Source organism: Nannobrachium achirus, assembly GCF_963921795.1.
Source record: "Nannobrachium achirus genome assembly, chromosome: 8".
NCBI lineage: Eukaryota > Metazoa > Chordata > Actinopteri > Myctophiformes > Myctophidae > Nannobrachium > Nannobrachium achirus.
In genome coordinates, this window is record NC_137817.1 from 43,408,276 (window position 1) to 43,427,817 (window position 19,542).

The following is a 19,542-nucleotide window of genomic DNA, read 5'->3' on the forward strand; positions in this document are numbered from 1 at the left end:
TGCCCTTTACTCTGAGTATGTTTGAGCTGACCACACAAACAGCACAGTGCGGCCTGATAACGTCCTCAAACATCCATAGCTGATTAAACAGGGTTGCTTAAAACACTGTTAACCTAAATGGCTCACATAATCAATCTATAACTAACATTGACATAGCATACAGTATCCACTCACTGGGACCTAGCAAGGGCAAAAGGTTAAGATTGACAGCTTCTTGGAATGAGAGGAGCACTCAGTGATGACTTGCATATTTGAGTGTTTTGCATGACGTACATATTTGAGTGTTTAATGAATAAGGAGTCAGTCATGGGGCTCAGAAAGAGGATTAGCATCAATCTAAAAGTATTCAAAATAAAATATGCTATATCTGAACATAAAAAATACATGTATTTTAACTTTAAAGACATATTTTTATATATTATACAGTAAATAAAACAATTTAGATACATACACACATACCGTAGGCCTAAGATAGCTAGATTCTGTAGATTTAGTCAACCACACACTAAATAGTATTTTCCCTATTGTTGTGCTCTGTAATGTAGAACAGTTAGTGGTTCTGTGACATCCGTTGACATAGCAGCTCTGAAAGGGTGAAATAACTTGCTGTACAGGTCGAGGTGAGACAATTGTAGATGTATGTGCGTGCAACTGTGAAAATAGAATGGATAACCCCCCTGGAACCTCCTTAAGGATAAACATTGAGAACTGTATTATTTACTTGGATTATACTTTTGTAAAAACTATAGCATATTTAACATTTTAGTTTCATCACCCATGGTTTGATTAATTTCAGTCATCATGAACATTTATTTGAAATAATAAGTGGTACAGTATTGAAATGTATTTCTTTATTACACACACGCAGGTAATCTAAAAGGCACTTGAATCTGTAATATCTCACAAGTGTAAACTTATAACCATACAACTCAGTATAATGAAACAAGACAAAGTCAACAAGGAACAAAGTAGGTTATCGAGTAGCAAAGAACACTGAACTCTTCAGTGATCACGATTTTTCTATGACAATGAAAAGTCTCTGGAACAAAGTTGTCTTCAATTGAGGACAGCACATCCTGTACTATATTCCATAGATTACCACTTGACTAGATGACTACACAAACCACATTTCCTGAAGGGGAATCATTCTGAGTTACAAATAACAAATATCTTTAACATTCTTTGCTAAATTCTTATGGAGAATGACAGTATTAAAAAATATATAAACAAAATACAATATCTGGACTGGACATCTGGAATGGACATAATAATGTATGAACTTACTACTAAAGCCAATGTGCCAATCCATCCAACTAAAACAAGCACATGTGAAGTACAAAACACACTTTGTGTTTACAAAATAAAATCAAGCCGACCGCATTCTTATGAATCTATCGCAGAGTACATTCATAGCCGCTCACCACAATGTTTAAGTACCAGCGTACCCGTGTTCTGTACGTTTCTGAACCATGCAACTGTCCAGAAATTAGCAACAAACAAACAGCAGTACAACAAACATTCTGGTCAATGATCTAATATCTACATTGTAAGTGCTTTACGATTAGACCTGGGGACATTGTTGATTGAAACCTCCTCTCGATTGCTTTGAGCGAGCAAATCCATTTTAAAATTCCCTCCAGGCCAGTCCCGTTCACACGACATGTTCGATATGTCCCTGTCACCTATGGCTGATGAAATGAAGTACATTTTTAAGCAGAAAGTCATGTTTCTTGTGACATGCACTGTGACACAATGCGCTAATAGGAAGGTGCACTTGTGGTACTGGCATCCAGGCTGTGTTGCTAGAATAAGCTCTTAACCCAGAGAACGTCACAGTAGTTAGTCTTCCTTTTTATCTCCACCATCCTGAAGATTCTGGGCAAAAAAAAGAATGAAATGTCCAATTTGTCCATGAGATATTATAATAACATGTAGGACAGGTAGGCCTCCATAACAAACGTTCTTGTTTATTTCTGGGACAATGCGCATTAATGAACATTCAATAAAATGTACAAGAAGTGAATCAATTGAACATGATGTCTTGTCAACCAGATTTAGCCAGAAGCTCATTTCGATCCGTAACTGTACTGGTATTAGAAATTGTAATATTCTGACACCGTAACCAGAGTTTGTCAGAAGTGACTGAGTAGTCATATAATCTAATCGGTGTTAATGTTCTTAAAGCTACCCGTCATCTTTGGCTGAATCAATGATTGAACAATTATTATCAACTCCACTGAATTCCAACTCTGTTCTCCAAAATCCCAGCAATTAAAATATTCATCCTCCAAAATCCCAGCAATTAAAACATTCACCCTCAAACTATTTGGGTGGAGTGAAAACATTGATATTGCAACATAAATCTCACACGTTAATCAAATCATGAGATCTTCAGCGCAGCTTACAGAACTTGGTTCTGCCTCGTTCCTGCTGTCATGCCGTTAACCACAGTAAAGCACTCCCTATCGTGTAATATTGCTTAATTAACCACTGATTCTGGAATAATCTATGCCAAGCTGAATTGTATCAGCTGTTTTGGTAGGTAATGAATCCAATAGTAAAAGCACTGGTAATGGTTGATAGGGGGGACTGCCCCATAGGTCGAACTCCCGATGGGTCGACTGAAGTTAGGGTTAGGTTTAGGTTTAGGCATAGTTTTACTGAGGTTAGGGTTAAGGTTAGGTTTAGGTGGTCGGACCAAAAGGAGTTCGACATGTTACCGTTGATGGGTTGTTAGGGCATTGGTGGGCACCCTTTTCGGCACAAGCCTGTCAAGATCATGAGTCGTGGCAAGTGAGGAAATCTTCTCACCTGGAGCGCCTGGTGTTCTTTCAGCAGTCTATCATACTCCGTAGTCAGGCTGTCTGTCTGACTCTTCATTGCTTCCACCTCTGACTGGGACATCTTCAGGGCTTGAGAGGAAACACATTCAAACCAGAGTTATTATAGCTTTGGATTTTTGGGTTAAATGAGGGTTTCCTCATTTAAGGTTAGTTTTTGAAGCGGTGAAAACCGCTTCCTATGAGTGGCTTTGTGTGTATCATGCCCATATATGGTCATTTTAGTCCAGAATGAACAGGCTTTTTCAAAAACAGAATGCCCGTTTAATTACCATATATGGTGATCTCAGTCCAGAATGAACAGGGTTTTTCAAAAACACAATGTATGTCACCTCATGTCCATATATGGTCACTCCAGGCCAGAATGAACAGGTTTTTCCTGTCCCGTATGTGCAAAATATCAGTCCAGAATGAATAGGCTTTTTCAAAAAGCAAAATGTGTGTCCCATGTAGGGTGACCAGATCCAAACTGGTTATTCGAGGGACAGAAGTATTGTTTGTGTGGGACAATGTGGGACGGGCAAGCAGGGTGGTTAATAGCAACTTAGGCTACTTAAGTTATTAAATGCTTTGAGGTCATTTGATACTGCCTATCGTTTTGTTTGTAACCTGCTCTGTAGCCTAAGCCTAAGGAATATTTCTCACGTTATTTTAACAGGCTTAAAGCATCCAATTATTAGGAGGATACCCAACCCTATAATTTATTCGTGAGAGAGCAATGCTGTAAGTTTCTAGCTCTAGCTTGCTCACCTATGAACACCTGCGCATTGATTATTACTGGAGCCTGCCAGTCTCAATGTGGGACAGGGTCTCAATTTGTGGGACACCTGAAAAGTCATGGAAATGTGGGACTGTCCCACGCAAAGGGGGACATCTGGTCACCCTAGTCCCATGTCCATATATGGTAATTTCAGTTCAGAATGAATAGGCTTTATCTGTCCTGTACGTCCAGAATATGTGTGCAGTGTCCCTCCCGGTCAGATGAATGGATACTTTGAGGATTGGTCAAGCTTCACATGATAATTTGGCCTTCAGGTTTTATCTGTCTTGTACATGCAATAGGTCTCACCTATTGCAGCAATGACAAATAGCCGCATAAGAGCAAAAGCAAAGGCACAATAAGAATATACAGATGCTAACAGAATGGTAAAAAGGAGCATTAAGGCAGACAAGAGTAAATACATTGAAAATCTAGCAGAAGTTGAAAAATTTAGTAGGCCACGAAGTAACAGAAACTGAAATAATTATAGAGGGATGCAGTTGACAAACAACTAAGAGACCAGCAAGCAGGACTTTTTATATATATTTTTAAAACATATTATACCGGCTGTCATACCGGCTCTCCAGACAATTCTATACTAAGATTCACCGCTACACTTCGAACCGAGGTTTGATTTTTGTTAAATGTTTAGTTTTTATATTTTAGTTTTCATATTACTAGTTTTTCTCTTTCCTCCTTTCTTTTATAATATGGTTTATAGATTTGTCGGGACAAGATTAAGAACTTCCAAATATTAATTATAAATATTTAAACAGTGCCAACCATAGATACACATACATGTGCAGAGAGCTTATAAGCACCTTACTTCACGGTTCACTGCAACCTACTTTGCAAAAAAACATCACTGGTGGATTGATTACTTTAAATCTTTTACATTTGACACAGACACCAACCAAATCTCTTTGCCGAATATAGCTGATATACAAGCCCACAACCATTGTCAGCTGGTAGAGCTGACTGTTCACCTATAATGACAGCAATGTAAGCAAATGACTGGCATGCGTGTGCATGAAGACATGTCAACTAACCATCCTCTGCTGTCACCAGCTCTCCTTTCAGGCTCTTCACCTCCTTTCTTAACAGTTCCATCCCCTCTGCTGTGACCTTGTCACCTTTCCCATCCACCAGAGTCTGAAATACATTACCATGACAAGTCATATACAGGCCAACACCAAGTATATGGACTGGTATATGTAATAAATAACAAAGTTATGAAAATGACTGAGCCAAGGCAAATAGAATGTAGAATTGTTTGGATACCAGTCTTGGAAATGCCTCCGATCCCATCTAAAATGCAGGCATCTGAGAGCTATGCGAGTCTATGCACTGATCTTATATCAAGTAATTTGTCCCGCAATAGCTCAACAATTCTTGTTTATTTCAAATGTTTTTAAGATGATGTTGCGCTACTCTTTCATACTGCTACTGTACTATTTAAACGTCTTATTTTACTAAATTGTGGCTGCACTATAGCTATTGTTATAGGAATTGTTGGAACTAGATTCATTTATGACTTAATTTATGACTGACTGTCAAACTAGTGTTAGTAAAGAATATTATATGGCATTCACTCTTTCTATGTATTATTTGTTAATGGTTTACAAAGGGCCATGCAACAATGCAATGCGTTGCTGTCGGGTGAAAACCTTGTGTCTAAAACGGTTCCTTTTTTTATTACTATTTTAAAAAAAAGTAAAATAGTGGAAGTAGCCGATCAAAACTCACAACGCAGCACGACACATTGTGAGCTTGTAGATGTGCTACTTTTTACGACACTTGCAGGATGAAGTAGGGCATTATTTTATGAAAATAAATTACAAAGATGAAATATGGAGAGCAGAGGCTTCTGCCCGACAGCAACAAATAGAAATATCACATCCATTCAGGGTTAGTATTATACAGCAGTAAAGACAGCAATAAAAAATGATAAAATACATGTATACACTATTATAGATCAATGCATCAATCTGGTACTGCACTGCGTGTAACAGCCTTCTTTATTGCTCCCTGCCCAGAAATCTTAATGATTGTATTCTGCCATCAAGCTACCTTTTTTAGCAACTCATTGTCCTCCATGTATTTCTTGGCAGTCTGGTTGGCACTGTCGGCCTGCATCTGAAGAGCGGCGGTGGTACCAGAGGCTGCTGCCAGTTGGTTGATCAGAGTGACCACTCGTCTCATCACCCTGCAGGAAAGGAAGGGATGTGATCATAAAACAGAACACCTTTTTATTTTATTTTTATCGGCCCCCATGTGCCCATGCAATTTGTAGATGAATGAAAATGTATTTAGTTCATGTGTTTCAGAAATTAATTGATTCAAAGTATAGTCATTTAAATACAGTTTTGTTTCATTGTAATTCAAATATATATTATATTATGTTTTTCATAATAAATTTAATTAATTATCCATACTAAATATTGGGTATGGGCTGGCTTACTCTGATTGCTTGGTGACAGAACAACAATGGCAACTACAGTACCAGAGGGGACTGCAAGGTACCATACAGACAGAGTGTGTTTGGTGATACAGTCTTCTCTGTTATAGTCTCCCTACCGAAGTAAGAGAGACCACCAAACTTGATGACGGTCTAACACTCACAGCTAGGGCTGTCACGATTATGACATTTTACATGACGATTAATTGTCTCTCAAATAATTGCGATTAATGAAGTTGCACATGGCAGATATGACACATAACCTTCATATAATACAAAGAAATGACTGAAACAGTTCTACTGCCAGATTTATTATTTATTTATTGGGGCTGGTGCCAGCAAAAAGCAGTTTACCTTTGCGACGTTAGAAAAAGATCTATTCATTAATTTCAAATGATTTATTTTTATTTTTATTTATTATATGTGTACTTTAGCCAAGCTGGCGGCAGAGGGCAGCCTTATGCAAAGAATAGATGTGAATTGGGCCGCTCCGCTTGCCGTCGTTCAGAGCATAGAAATGCATAATCTAGATCAGGTCCACTGAGAACAGCCAGGAAGTGAATTGGACATCATTGATGTTTACGTGTGGTGGATATTTGAAAGCAGCATTACGGGAGATGTTTTTTCTGTAGACACCCGCGCGACCTCTCATCAGCTTACAGTCATCAGACAAGGTAAAAGAACGAGCGTTCGTATTGGCAACGAGCTGGTTCAAAATTGGGGCGAACGAGAACGTCCGAAGCGGTAAAAGAGTTAAAAAAGAACATTGATAGTGGAAATAGCCAATCTACAAGCTTGTGATGCGACGCGTTGTGAGCTTGTAGATCTGCCATTTCCACTATTGAAAATGTTTGAAAATATATGAAAATCTTTCAACATGGAAACGAATAATTTGCAATTAGACAATTATGTAATAATTGTGACAGGCCTACTCACAGCCAGAGGAAGAGGGAGAAGCCAGAGATGTAGAGGTTCCTCTGGGCTCTGAAGAGCTTCATGTGGAGGTGGTCAAACATGTTGGGGTGCAGCTTGGCATCCTTGCCGTGTTCCGCAGCCGAATATTTCCTCACCTCACGCACAGCATCTGAAGTAACGAACGAAGGAGTAAGAAAGTCACAACTAGCTCCTTTTTCCTTCCTACAGTAGTGTTTTACAACATAGTTATCCTTTGTGCTGTTACTGTGTATCCACGATGCAAATCAGCACAAAGCTGCGGTATTTGTGCATATTCAAATGTTTAAAGCAGGTGCTGGGCCAATAAAGACAGCAGTGAAAACATCAAAGAAGGTCCACACATTAGTATCCATCTGACCCGTTAATTAGGGATGGGTCAGATAAATCGATTTAAATCGATCCTGAGGATAAATATTTATTTTATTTTTGGTCAAGCTTTACTGCCATCCAAAGGCTGACCACAGTAACTACATTTTATTATGGGTGTAATATTTTCAGTTCTGCATTAGCATTGTTATACTAATATAACTCAACCATTATTTACCAGTAAGACTCCATAATGGGGAGATAAGCAACCGTCCTGTCACTTGTATACACAAATTGGCCTTAGCAACCTCATGGTGGCCCTAGAAGAGGGGCATGTGAGAAATCAGGGGCGGAGGTTGTGGTTTGCCAGCCAAGGAGTGTGTGTGCAAAGTTTGGCATGGATAGTGGCAACAGTGCCGGAGATAAGAGTAGGGCCAAAAGTGTGACGTGACGGACAGACGGAGGGACTGACTGACTAACAGACAGCTGGTGGAGGCTTTCATATTAACTTGCAACCTGACGTTCGCAATAAAGCACATATGGTCAACCATAAGGCTAGTATGTATGTGATCAGATTCATGAGGATACCAGAATAAATGTAGGTCTTCACTGCTGTAGTGTTTTCTTAATGGTTCAGTTACAACAATCTTACAATAAATTCATGAAGGAGGAGGGTCTTCAGTCATTCAAATCCATACCTGTCCTGTTATGAGACCAACCCATAACACCCAACCCCCATATCTGCGTTAACATCAACCCGAACCTCACCTAAAAAAAAAAACAAATGTATGTGCTAAATAAACAAATTGTTTACATTTTTGTTCTTTATTGTTGATTAACAGGAAAAAAAAAAAAACGCCCCTGGATGTTGCACCTCGCCAGGATTTTAAGAACGAAGGGATATTGTTGTCTTCATGTATTATTGTGTTTTTTAAAGAAGAAATTCGTCTTCACTTGCTGTGTGTGTAAATAATTGGTTGGTTGAGTATGTGTTACTTATGTGGGCCATATCATGGGCCATGATGTGTTATATTTATAATACAGTGATAGAATATGTGCACATTATGAGGGAGGGAGCGACATAGGAGAAACTGTGATGCTACAAGAGTTTTTCTTCCCTTTTTTGCATGTTGATCTACCTGCCCCCACCTCAGGTCAACCCTGGGGGTTATAGATCAACCTACACATCACTACAGCACATTAAATGCAATTTATTTGCACAGCCACAAGTGACATTTTAAGCCGTCTGAAGTTTGAGGGGCATTAGCTCAAATCATAACTTGTGAATGTGCCAATAAATTGAGCTACAGTGTGTGAACCTTGTTTTATATTTCTATCATAAGAAGGACAGCCCTGTGATGTTGAACGATCAGACCGATTGGTCCACATTCATATGGTTAAACGTTAAAATGTGTCTTTTCACATCTGGATTTAAGGGGATCATTAACCACAGATTTTTCTTTCCTGTTATGCAATTAGTCCATGTCTTGCTTTGATCCCAGGGTGAGGTTGAAGCCTCGTTCTCAGGCATGAAACTAATTTGAAATCCAAATGGTTTGTGGTTGTTCTCTAGCAGTTCTTTCTTGTTCATGCTTAATCTGATCCAACTGTGGATGAAAAGCCCTTCCACTTTAACTTGGGTATGAGCCATCGAGAAAGCCAGAAAGGTAATACAGCGCAGCAGACTGTTGATGTTAAGCTTACCGAGGAAGAGGACGACGAGGATGATGATCATGGTGAGGAACATCTTGTTCGAGAACCTAGCGATGCTGTTCCAAATGTTCAGTTGGAATATACTCTGCCATCTTCAATGGGCAGCAAAAGGGGTATTCAAAAACAGACCTCATAACCATGATGTTAAATTAATAATATTTTGCTTTTGAAATCACATTTGTTAAAAAAAAAGAATAAAGAAAGAAATCACGTCATTTGCATTGTTGCTGCTGACCAACTCCTACATATAAAATATTTAAAGGAGTAGTTCACCCTAAAAAATACTTTTTTCTATCAATTACACACTCCATGAAACCTTTTGTTTTTGCATTCCTAAGCCAATAATTTGATGAGCGGCGGGAGACTCAAATGCAGGTCAATTGAGTCGACTCCGCAGGTCATCTTCAAATGATTGGCTTATGGATGTGACAAAAGAATCTCCATGAATTCATGGCTTCGTGGGGTGTGTAATTGATAGAAAATACTCCTACTCTGGATCTGGAACGCAGCACAAACCACATACACGCACACGACACATACAGACACTTTTAATTATAGCCTACCTCCTAGCTGAGATGAATGGCAGACAGAAGATGAGGAGGATGGCGATTTCCACATAAAGGAAGAGGGCAACAGCAGTCCATTGTAATGTCATCTCCAATGACACCTTCTGCAGAAAACCATACATCACAAATGTTCCTTAATTCTAAAACAAGCAACTGAATGAGGCAACAAACGGAGAAAAAGCAAGATCAATTGCCCTACAAGTGGATGTAGTCTAGCCGTCTACTCTAACTCAACAATATAGCCCCTGTTTACTCAAATATTTTACTTAAGCTTCTTAGTCACTCTGTGCAAAGTTCATACCTTAAAGGCCCAATCAGTGATACAAACATAAAATGGGTAGCCCAGCCCCACAAAGAAATGCCAATGTCAATTTTTCTTTCTTTTTTTTTTACACTCACACAAGTACTATTTGACATAATCACAATTGTTATTATTTGCATAATCGTCATAATAATTTGATTTCCATGTTGAAAGATTTTCACATAGGGCCCAAACATTTTCTTAAATAGTGGAAAAAAGCAGATCTACAAGCTCAAAAGTTAAACGCCCGTCACATTGGCTATTTACCAAGCCTAAAACCAAAACAGATTTTTTTAATTCATAATGTTCCAATGCTCAACGACAGAATCACAATTAAATTGTTAATCACAATGATTTGAGTGATCATCAAGTACAATGTCATAATCGTGACAGCCCTACTTACCAGATCTACGAACAAGCACCTAAATGTTTACTGCTATCATTGTATATTATTATTGCTGTATGGCTTTTATTGTGTTATTGTGTGATGTGGAGAGGACTTTCCCCTTGAGGACAATCAAGTCCAAAATCTAAATCCTTGATAATTATATAGTGCCATACATAACATTTACTGGTTACTGCTATTAGCATTATGTATATAGACTTTGGTTCTTATTCTAAATTCATTCTATATCATTCAGTACTCATTTATTTATCCAATTATATTTTCTATATTCAATCAATATTCTGTAAATATAAAATATATCCCACCAGTAATCCAGGGAAGTTGCAGATCCAGATTGTACTGTATAGGCCTATATTAATACAGGCAAGAAAGACATTTGATTTAAGGCCAATATTAATACTACACTATTCTGGTCATAGATACACACCAATGAGTGTGTATGATGCAGTTTGCCTAAATGCATGATTCAATTACAAGAATACACATTTAAAATAAGTGTGAATATTTAACCAGTGGTACATTTACTTACTGTGAGTATAATTTTGAAGTAATTTTACTTAATACTGGAGTAGGGGCCCATTTCCAATTTTCAGCACTTTTACTTCTACTCCACTATCTCCAGAGGAAAATATTTTACTTTCACTCCACTACAATTATTTGAAAACTTTAGTTACTTGGCAGTTATAAAGTATTATATTATAAAACATACATTAACCACTTTAGCCCTATTTTATATCTACCTGGGCTATTTGAAAGTAGCTTGTAGATGTGCAATTTTCAAACATTTTAATAGTATTTTTACATTTACTTTTGGTACCAATACTTTTGTACTTTTACTCAGCATATTGAACACAGGCCTTTTACTTGTAACAGAGTTCTATATTGTGGTATTGATACTTTTACATAAGTAAAACATTTGAGTACTTTTCCCACCACTGTATTTAACTTCACATTGTTATCCATCAATTCAAACTCAAAAGCCAAACACTGCAGTTAAAAGGAGGGTGTTCCACTGTGTCATTCAACGTTAGCCCCGTGTTAAAGCTAGCCTAGCATTGCAAAACTGCCATACTTTTAAAGACGCTGTACACATATTAAGTTAATTCGTGCACAAAGCCACAGGGAAGGGCAATTTTACAGTAATATCGGTAAATGTTACCTTCAGCAAAGAAGCTTTAAGTCATGAACTGCAGCAGAAGTTGCTCGTTAAACTTTGACAGATGACACTTCCTTCTTCCGTCACGACCGTCAGCCCTGGTACTTCTTGCTTCAACATAAAGGTCTCTACTGCCACCTCGTGTTGGTCAACCAGTGTTTGACGCCCAGGGAGGGACCCAAACTTAAAAATATACATATTAAATTAACACTTAATCCATAAAAAGAAAAAAAGAAAAGAAAAGGCTAAAATAGCCGACCTACTTACTGGTATTACTAACTCTGTCAATGACATGTACAGTGTGTGTATTTAAATATTGGAATGGTTTGGGATGTATTGGGTGTCCCCCCAATACATCCCAAACCATTCCAATATTTAAATACACACACTGTACATGTCATTGCAGGCGCAGTGGTTAGAGCTTGCGGTGGGAAGAAAAGAGGAGGCTGAGTTTAAGATAAAGAAGGTTGTCATTACAACAATCCAAAAAAGAAAAGTGCTAGTGTCAACGACATGTAGTGTTGTTGTATTTTTAAATGCACATTTTATATTATACTAATACTAATCTACCTATTTGGGAACCGGCTGTTTACCTTAGTGTACCATTGAATTGACTGGTTAGTAGGAGGAGGTAGGTATATTCTTTGTTGTTAGGACACTGAAATGCACGGTTAATCAAAAATGCAGAGAACCTGAATTGCAAATCATCGCTTTCAGGCAGAAATCATTTATACCCTTACACATATACATGTATAAATGCCCTTTATGAATACTTGATCTTATGAGTTACACACAAGAACAGAAAAAAGCTGATCTACAAACTCACAACACTAGATCCATTTTCATACTTTTCCAAGCATGTTCAAACATTTTTACACATGACTTGTCAAAAATAGGGGTGGAGTCTGTCTTTGAGTTTTATAAAGATTTAACCAACAAGAGTATTAACAAGAGCTTGTAACTAAATAACTAATCTGCATCCATTGGAACACAGGTTATTTGCCCGGCAGCAACAGAATAAGCTTGATGAATTACAGGTGTTTCAGGGTTTTGATTGTTGCAGGCATCTTATGGGGAGAAGATAAAGTGGAATGAATAAAAGGACAAGCAATTTTATGGAAAATAACAATCCCATTTAATTTACTTTCAAAATACAGTATATACACATTGTAAAAATCTAAACAAACAAAAACACGTTATTACACATTCATGTGCGTAATGTCTCTAAAGAGCCATATGTGTTGTGGAGATAGTTAATGACAGCCGTTGTACTGGACAGAGAATTGAAAACCTTTCTCTCGGGCTGAGAGCTAACTCTTTCCAGCATGTAGATAAGATGATGGTGGAAGCAGGTGAAGGGGGTGCCCTGCTCCAAAGCAATGTCCACCCAGTCCCAGACACACTCCAAAGGCGTCTCTTCATACCCCGAAAACATAGCAGGGTTTGCTAGTAAGCCCCGTGCAGCCATCACACCTTGAAAGCAATCCAACGAAAGCAAGAGGAGAGACATGTAGAAGACAACATTTTTAATGTGTTGTTTTTCTACTTCAAACACAGTAAGACAATGAAAATGATTAAAACTGATAGTGATAAAAGCATCACGCTGAACCCCAAAATACCTACCATCGACGCCTGTAAGCTTGTGGATAGACTCTACGTCACGGAGGAACTTGATATCTCCGTTAGCGATCACAGGGACGGATATGCTGTCTTTAATGGTCTTTATGGCGTCGTGGTGGACAGGCTGGTGGCGTTCGTCTGCCGTGCGGCCATGCACTGTGATCCAGGACACACCGGCTGACTCTGCCTTCTGGCACAGATCGACTGTTTGTCTCAAGTCCTTGTGAATTCTGTGAATGAGTTTTTAAGAGATATTTTAATTTAAAGCTACAAATCTGTAACTTGTATGTCCTACTGGGATTCAAACCCCAGTCTCTTGCATAGCATGAGACCACATTTCTACTACTCAGACACCAGGGGTGTCCTACATGACAACAGGGTATAAATGGTTTGTTTATAGAGATGTGCGGATTGATCGGTGAGTGATCGCGATCGGCCGATAATGCCTCTATCGGCTTTGATCAGTATTGGCTTTGCCTCTATCTGCTTTGCAGATCTACAAGCTAGATCAGGTATTTTCACAATATTTATCTGTGAGACTGAATGTAACCTCAGCTTCAACTCCTACAAGTTGAATTAGATACTAAAGGACCTCAGCCTGCAATATCCTAATGTTTATACTTAATGTACAATGTCAATGTTTTGTAAGAAGAATCATCAAATATATAAATGCTGCTACAGTAACACAATAAATAGAAGAATGTATGGATTTGACGCTGTGATCGGGAATATCGGTATCGGCAGATACTGATTCCAGTTGCTCGGTGATCGGTATTGGCCCCAAAAATCGCAATCGGAGCATCTCTAGTTAGTTATTGTATTCACATACTCAACAATTAAAATACTGTTTTATTCATATAAGTATTGTCACCAAGAAGAAAGCTGAACTACAGTATATTCTGGCAGAGCAGACCCAGAATTAGCGAGGCCAGGAAGCCAGCTCAGATACAGGAACAGGAGTTCCACAATGCCCCCAAAAGATTATGGTCAATTGGTAATATAAACATATACACTGGAGTAAAACAAAAATAATTTCAGTCTGAAAGACATGTATTATTTTCTGTTCAAAAGGTGTATTTTACAGAGTGGGTTTTCTATTTTCTATCTCCCACCAGGGAGAATAGACTTTCAACAACGCAAAACTGCCTTTGTTTAGGTGAGTAGCTAAGTAGTTTTGTTTATTTTTACTGAAGTTGTGCCCTCGTAGGGCATTGGATTTCCTGGTCCTGTATCTGAGCCGGGTTCCTGGCAGAGTGTAAGAGAGACCTCGCTAACGCTCTGGACCTGAGCTAACACAGAGGCAACATGGAATTATATAACAATGATTCAGCCAAATGACTGAATATGGGATCTGTTTTCCACTCTACTGTACCTTATTTTGATGGAAGCTGTATAGTTAGGATTGTCCACTTGGTTTCGGACCAGTCTGACCATGTCTTTCACCAATTCAGGCTTGTTTATAAGGCACGCACCATATCCCTCCGACATGGCCCACCTAAACATAAAAAAGGGAAACATAAGTCATTACGTGCCCATGACATTTTAAACCATCGGAGGTCTGTCTGTCCAGAGATAATCTTGCAAACAACTGGACAGATCAGCACCACAATTCTCATGCACACTGCCAGAAGGACACAAAAGTACCTTATTTATATGTAATTGAGCCTCCTCCCACTTCCGTTTCATTACAGTCGTGCAAACGTATCTTATTATAAATTAAAGCAATCTAAGCATATACCATTCTTGAAACTAGACCGCACTCTGTCGAGGTGCCAACTTGCTCCTTGTGCACTCATAGCCAAGTATGTCTGGTAATTTGCATCACTTTACAAAGAAAACGACAAGTGCGACCAGCAGAGCGTGCAAGTAGGGTGATGGTATGTGGGGTCACACATCTGTAAACATGTATGTGGGTATGTGACCTGATATGTATCAGGTCCCACTTGTTGGTTGGTGGAGACGTCACCGAGAATGCTGCTCCCTCATTGGCTGAAGGCCAACATACTGCACCCACATACAGACAGCACTCATCACCCTACTTGTGTGCTCTGCTGGCACAAGTAATACATATATAAAAACTAAATTAAAAGTGGAGGCCAAAGCAGATCAGGATGATTAAAGGTGCACCTCTGGGGACAGCCACAGTTGAGGTCAACTCCATCTGAGAAAGGTGCAACCACACAGGCGGCATCAGCCAGGGTCTGTGCATCACTGGCAGCAAACTGCACTATCAGGGGCCGGTCAGCTGATGTCAGAGACAGAGAGGAAGGCTCAACATAATGGATAGAACATTGCACATAGTAGTTTGCAATGAGGCAAAAATAAACAAATCTCATGTGCTGCAATGCCTCACCTTCATTGGTAGTGAATTCACTGTCCCTGGCTTTGACAGATCGCATAAAATCTGCAGCAACTATCATTGGAGTGAAGCAAATGTCACAATCATATTTCCTCACCAAGGATCTGAATGCCAACCTGAGGAAAAAAATAGAGGCAGCATAAACTACCACTTGCATTCACGAATAGTGTTTCCTGTCAAATTAACCATACTAATGAATGAAATACAGGTTGTCTTAGAAATACATCATTAGCTTCCATGCGCCATAAATAATGTAGGCCTACTCGTTTTGTTAGTAGGATCAGAAGTGAAGGTTAGGATTAGATGGAATAGACACTTACTTTGAATACCGTACCATTGGAGCACATATTTTAAGGACTTTTCCCGTTTCGAACATGTCCATGATGTTACTATTGGATGTGTTCATTTCACAACAATGTTGGCTAACAGTTAGCTCACAGTGCTATTACTACTGCTAGATGTCCGTTCTATTTAGGGAGGCTCCGTTGTTTTCGGGCTATGTACGTTTTCATGTCCGATGGGACATCAGGATGCAAAGAAAAACAAACTGTGTGAAAGTTCTAGGAACCTGCGATGTGGAAATGAAAAGCACGCGACGTGGTGGCTGATGTGGTTCGTTCTTCGATGTGTTTCAGCCTCAGAGGAAGTACCCGGAACGATTTAGACTACGGACTTTACTCTTAACAGAGGAAGTAGCCTTACATCCGCTTACAATTTCCAGAGACGAATTTCCCATTTCCACAAGTTCTAAACATCGGTGGAAAGAAATAGGCCTACTCGAATTTCTTTACTGAAGTAAAAGTATCAATACTGCAATAGAAATTACAAGTAAACGTCCATAATTCAAAATGTACTTGAGTAAAAGTATAAATGTATTCATTGGTATCAAAATGTACTTTTACAGTCTCAAAAGTAGAAAGTAGCTACTCATGCAGAATGTCCCATTTTAATTGATTGATTGAAGAATTTATTAGAAGTTTGCATTGGAAAAGGTACAGTTTCATGACAGTACAGTTCACTGGTAGGTAGCCCACAAGGTCAAATAAAAGGATAGGCCCAAGAAAACACATTTCTTATTTAAATTGAGATCCTTTTTAAAAACTTCAGAGAACAGACAGATAAAACACAGTAGGCTACTATGCAGAGGATATCATCAGATTTCAAGCGTTTTAAGCATTCAAATGTATAAATAGCAAATCTACACGCTCACTGTGTCTCATTTTCAAATGGTCAAAATGTATCTAGGGCTGAAGTGGATAATGTAGCCTATGTTTTGTGATAATAATCAAAATCTACAAAGTAGCCTAGGCCTAACTAGTAGACCCAAATAAAGTTTTCAAATAATTGTAGTGGAGTAATATATTTGCCTCAGATGTAGTGGAGCAGTAGTAAAAGTATTGGAAATACAAATACCTCAAAATTACAGTAGGCTGTATACTAGCTTATAGTTCCATTTCCACCACTGGTTTTAAAATAGTTATAACTTCCTTTATTTTCTTTTTAAAGCAGACTGACCATGAAGGTCATCACTGCCGTGGCCCATCATCAGTTGATCCTTTTGCCCTTTGGAAAAGTATGCCCCTATACCATGCATGCTCCACCAGTCCACCTGGCATGCAGGTTGATTAGTCCAGTAATATGAACGTGACAGTCAGTAGTAGTAACAAATGTTGCTAATTTGAAAACACAAATACATTATTTTGTGAAATAAACAGAGTTAGGACACAATTGGGTCTCCTTCGGGCCCTGAGGGTGGCATCATTTGTAATCTTTAGGCTAGAGTTTGAGCTGTCTCTCAAGCCCGGATCAGTGTCTACGGTGGAGAGCTATCCACCGCAAATTTGAGGTGGAAAGCTTTCCACCTCAAGTCAGAAAATAAGTGCAGGCCATCATAGTCACGGCCCACGGTGAAGTCCTTTACCCCGTCTAGACCGGTTCAGGTCGACCAATCAGTAAACGGGGTGTAGAGCCTGTCTGTCTGATAGTAAAAACAGAGAGATGTGTTGGGAAAGCTCTCCACCACGAGGAATGTTGTAACGTTGTAGTTTCATGACTCAAAAAGACTCGAAAAGACTACACCGACCCGACTATGATCCGGGCTTCAGTCTCACCACACACTCATTGAGTGTGGAGTAGGCCTACTGGAGGGGGCTGACTGCATGGGCACTCACCCTGGCTTCTTCCCTGACCGCAGGCCAAGTACCTCGATTCACTAATATTTTCCAAATCTGGTCAAATGACAACGGTCATTTTGTTTTGTAATTTATAGTCACAGAGCAATATTGTGCAGAAGAAATAGGAAATGAGTGACATCAATTAACACATTTGATTTGACAGATGATGCTTACATTATCAAAAAAGAAAACTGAAGTTGTGTAACATTACAATAAGCAGCATCCAATAAGACCTTATACCAATGACATACAGGTACTCCTCCGCCTCACTTCTAGTTCTCTACCAGTGGACACTACACACACACACACACACACACACACACACACACACACACACACACACACACACACACACACACACACACACACACACACACACACACACACACACACACACACACACACACACACACACACACACACACACACACACATTTTGTTAAGCCAATAAATAGGTGCAAATTATTTAATTAAACACCTGGATTAAGATTAATCAATGTTCTAACAGACCATGAATGCTGCTCAAATTAAAAACACCATCAAGTCACATGTAATGTTGCTTTGCAAATAGTTTATTTCAAACTGGTACTAAAGTGTAAATAATAAAAACACTTAAGGCATAACAAAAGACAGACAATAAATATATCAAATTTGACTATCAAGTCAATTTTTGAGCGGTGGTCACACCGTCTCCATAGCGTGGCCGTGTGTGTATCCGTCTATGTATGTGGGTGGGTCCGTATGTAGCCTAAGTACCCCTGGTGACCAGAGAGGTGCTGTTGAGTCTAGTCTGCCCTGAGCATCAACTGCAATACCAGTGGTGGCCTGAGTGACATGGATGGATGGATGGATGGCTCTCTCTCTCACACGCACCCATATATATATATTTTTTATTATTATTATTATTTTTTATATTTTTTTAATATTTTTTATTATAATTATTATTATTATATATTTGTTTTGCTGTTGCGCAGCCTCCACGACCACCGCTCAGTTCACACTGGTGTGATTTTTATGTGGTGAGAGCCTGTTAACTCTCCTACTGCCAGATCATTTATTTATTTATTGGGTCTGGCGCCATCAAAAAGCGGCTTACCTTTGCGACGTTATAGTAGATAGACAGACAGACATTTATTTATTTATTTTTATTTTTTTTGGTTGTGCAATAGTGCACTTTGGTCTGCCAGGCAGCAGAGGGCGGCGTCATGCGAGAATGAATGTGAATTTGCCTGTTATGTGTTGAAGAAGAAGAAGACCAGTCACTGGCCCCAGAGCCTTACAGCCGGAGGAAATCAACAAGGAAGTGAATTGTTCTCCGTGGATCTAACGCATAATGGATTTTTTACACCATCACCGCGGAAAATGTGTTTACAGTAGACGGCCGCGCGACCCCTCATCAGCTTACAGTCATCAGACGAACGAACCGAACGAGCGCCGTATTGGCGGTAAGGTCTTGCGAAATCGGGCGAACGTGAACGTTCAAAGCGTGGGAAGAGTTAATGTCAATAAGACATCTCATTATCGAATGCTTAAATTACAGTCTAGTTATCACTTATAATAACCCATCCTCTATGTTCAATCTTTTCTGTCTACTTGAGTTTATGACAATTTAAACATTCAAGCAGTAGAATTGGGGTAATCTACCAACACACATGGTACAGGATGGGTATCACTTCAGTCTGTAACCCTTTAACAATGAATAACAAGAAGTTAAAAAAAGAAATAGCTTGCATTAATGCAATAGAAAACTGATTTGGGATGAGCCATTTTGTGGCCAAAACATATACCAACTTCACCAGTCCACACCCACTGAATGGATACAAACCTAACTCTGAAGAAAACTATGTTGACATTACAACTAACCTCCCTTACAACTGCCCACCCTTACATACTAGTTACATTATATCTTACACTAACTCTCTTCCACTT

General features: G+C 39.0%; 1 protein-coding gene across 1 annotated transcript; it reads right to left on the reverse strand.

Moving 5' to 3' along the window:
- Positions 1–526: 526 nt before the first annotated feature.
- Positions 527–16,064, reverse strand: dus4l (dihydrouridine synthase 4-like). Its single transcript, XM_080731904.1, has 14 exons — positions 15,760–16,064; positions 15,434–15,555; positions 15,208–15,325; positions 14,453–14,575; positions 13,084–13,310; positions 12,670–12,933; positions 10,610–10,653; positions 9,595–9,701; positions 9,023–9,123; positions 6,995–7,142; positions 5,671–5,806; positions 4,650–4,752; positions 2,812–2,912; positions 527–1,875 (listed from the first exon to the last, which is right to left on the reverse strand). Exons 1-14 carry the CDS (start codon positions 15,843–15,845, stop codon positions 1,840–1,842), a joined length of 1,716 nt encoding a protein of 571 aa, XP_080588030.1. The 5' UTR covers positions 15,846–16,064; the 3' UTR covers positions 527–1,839.
- Between the last annotated feature and the right edge of the window lie 3,478 nt (positions 16,065–19,542).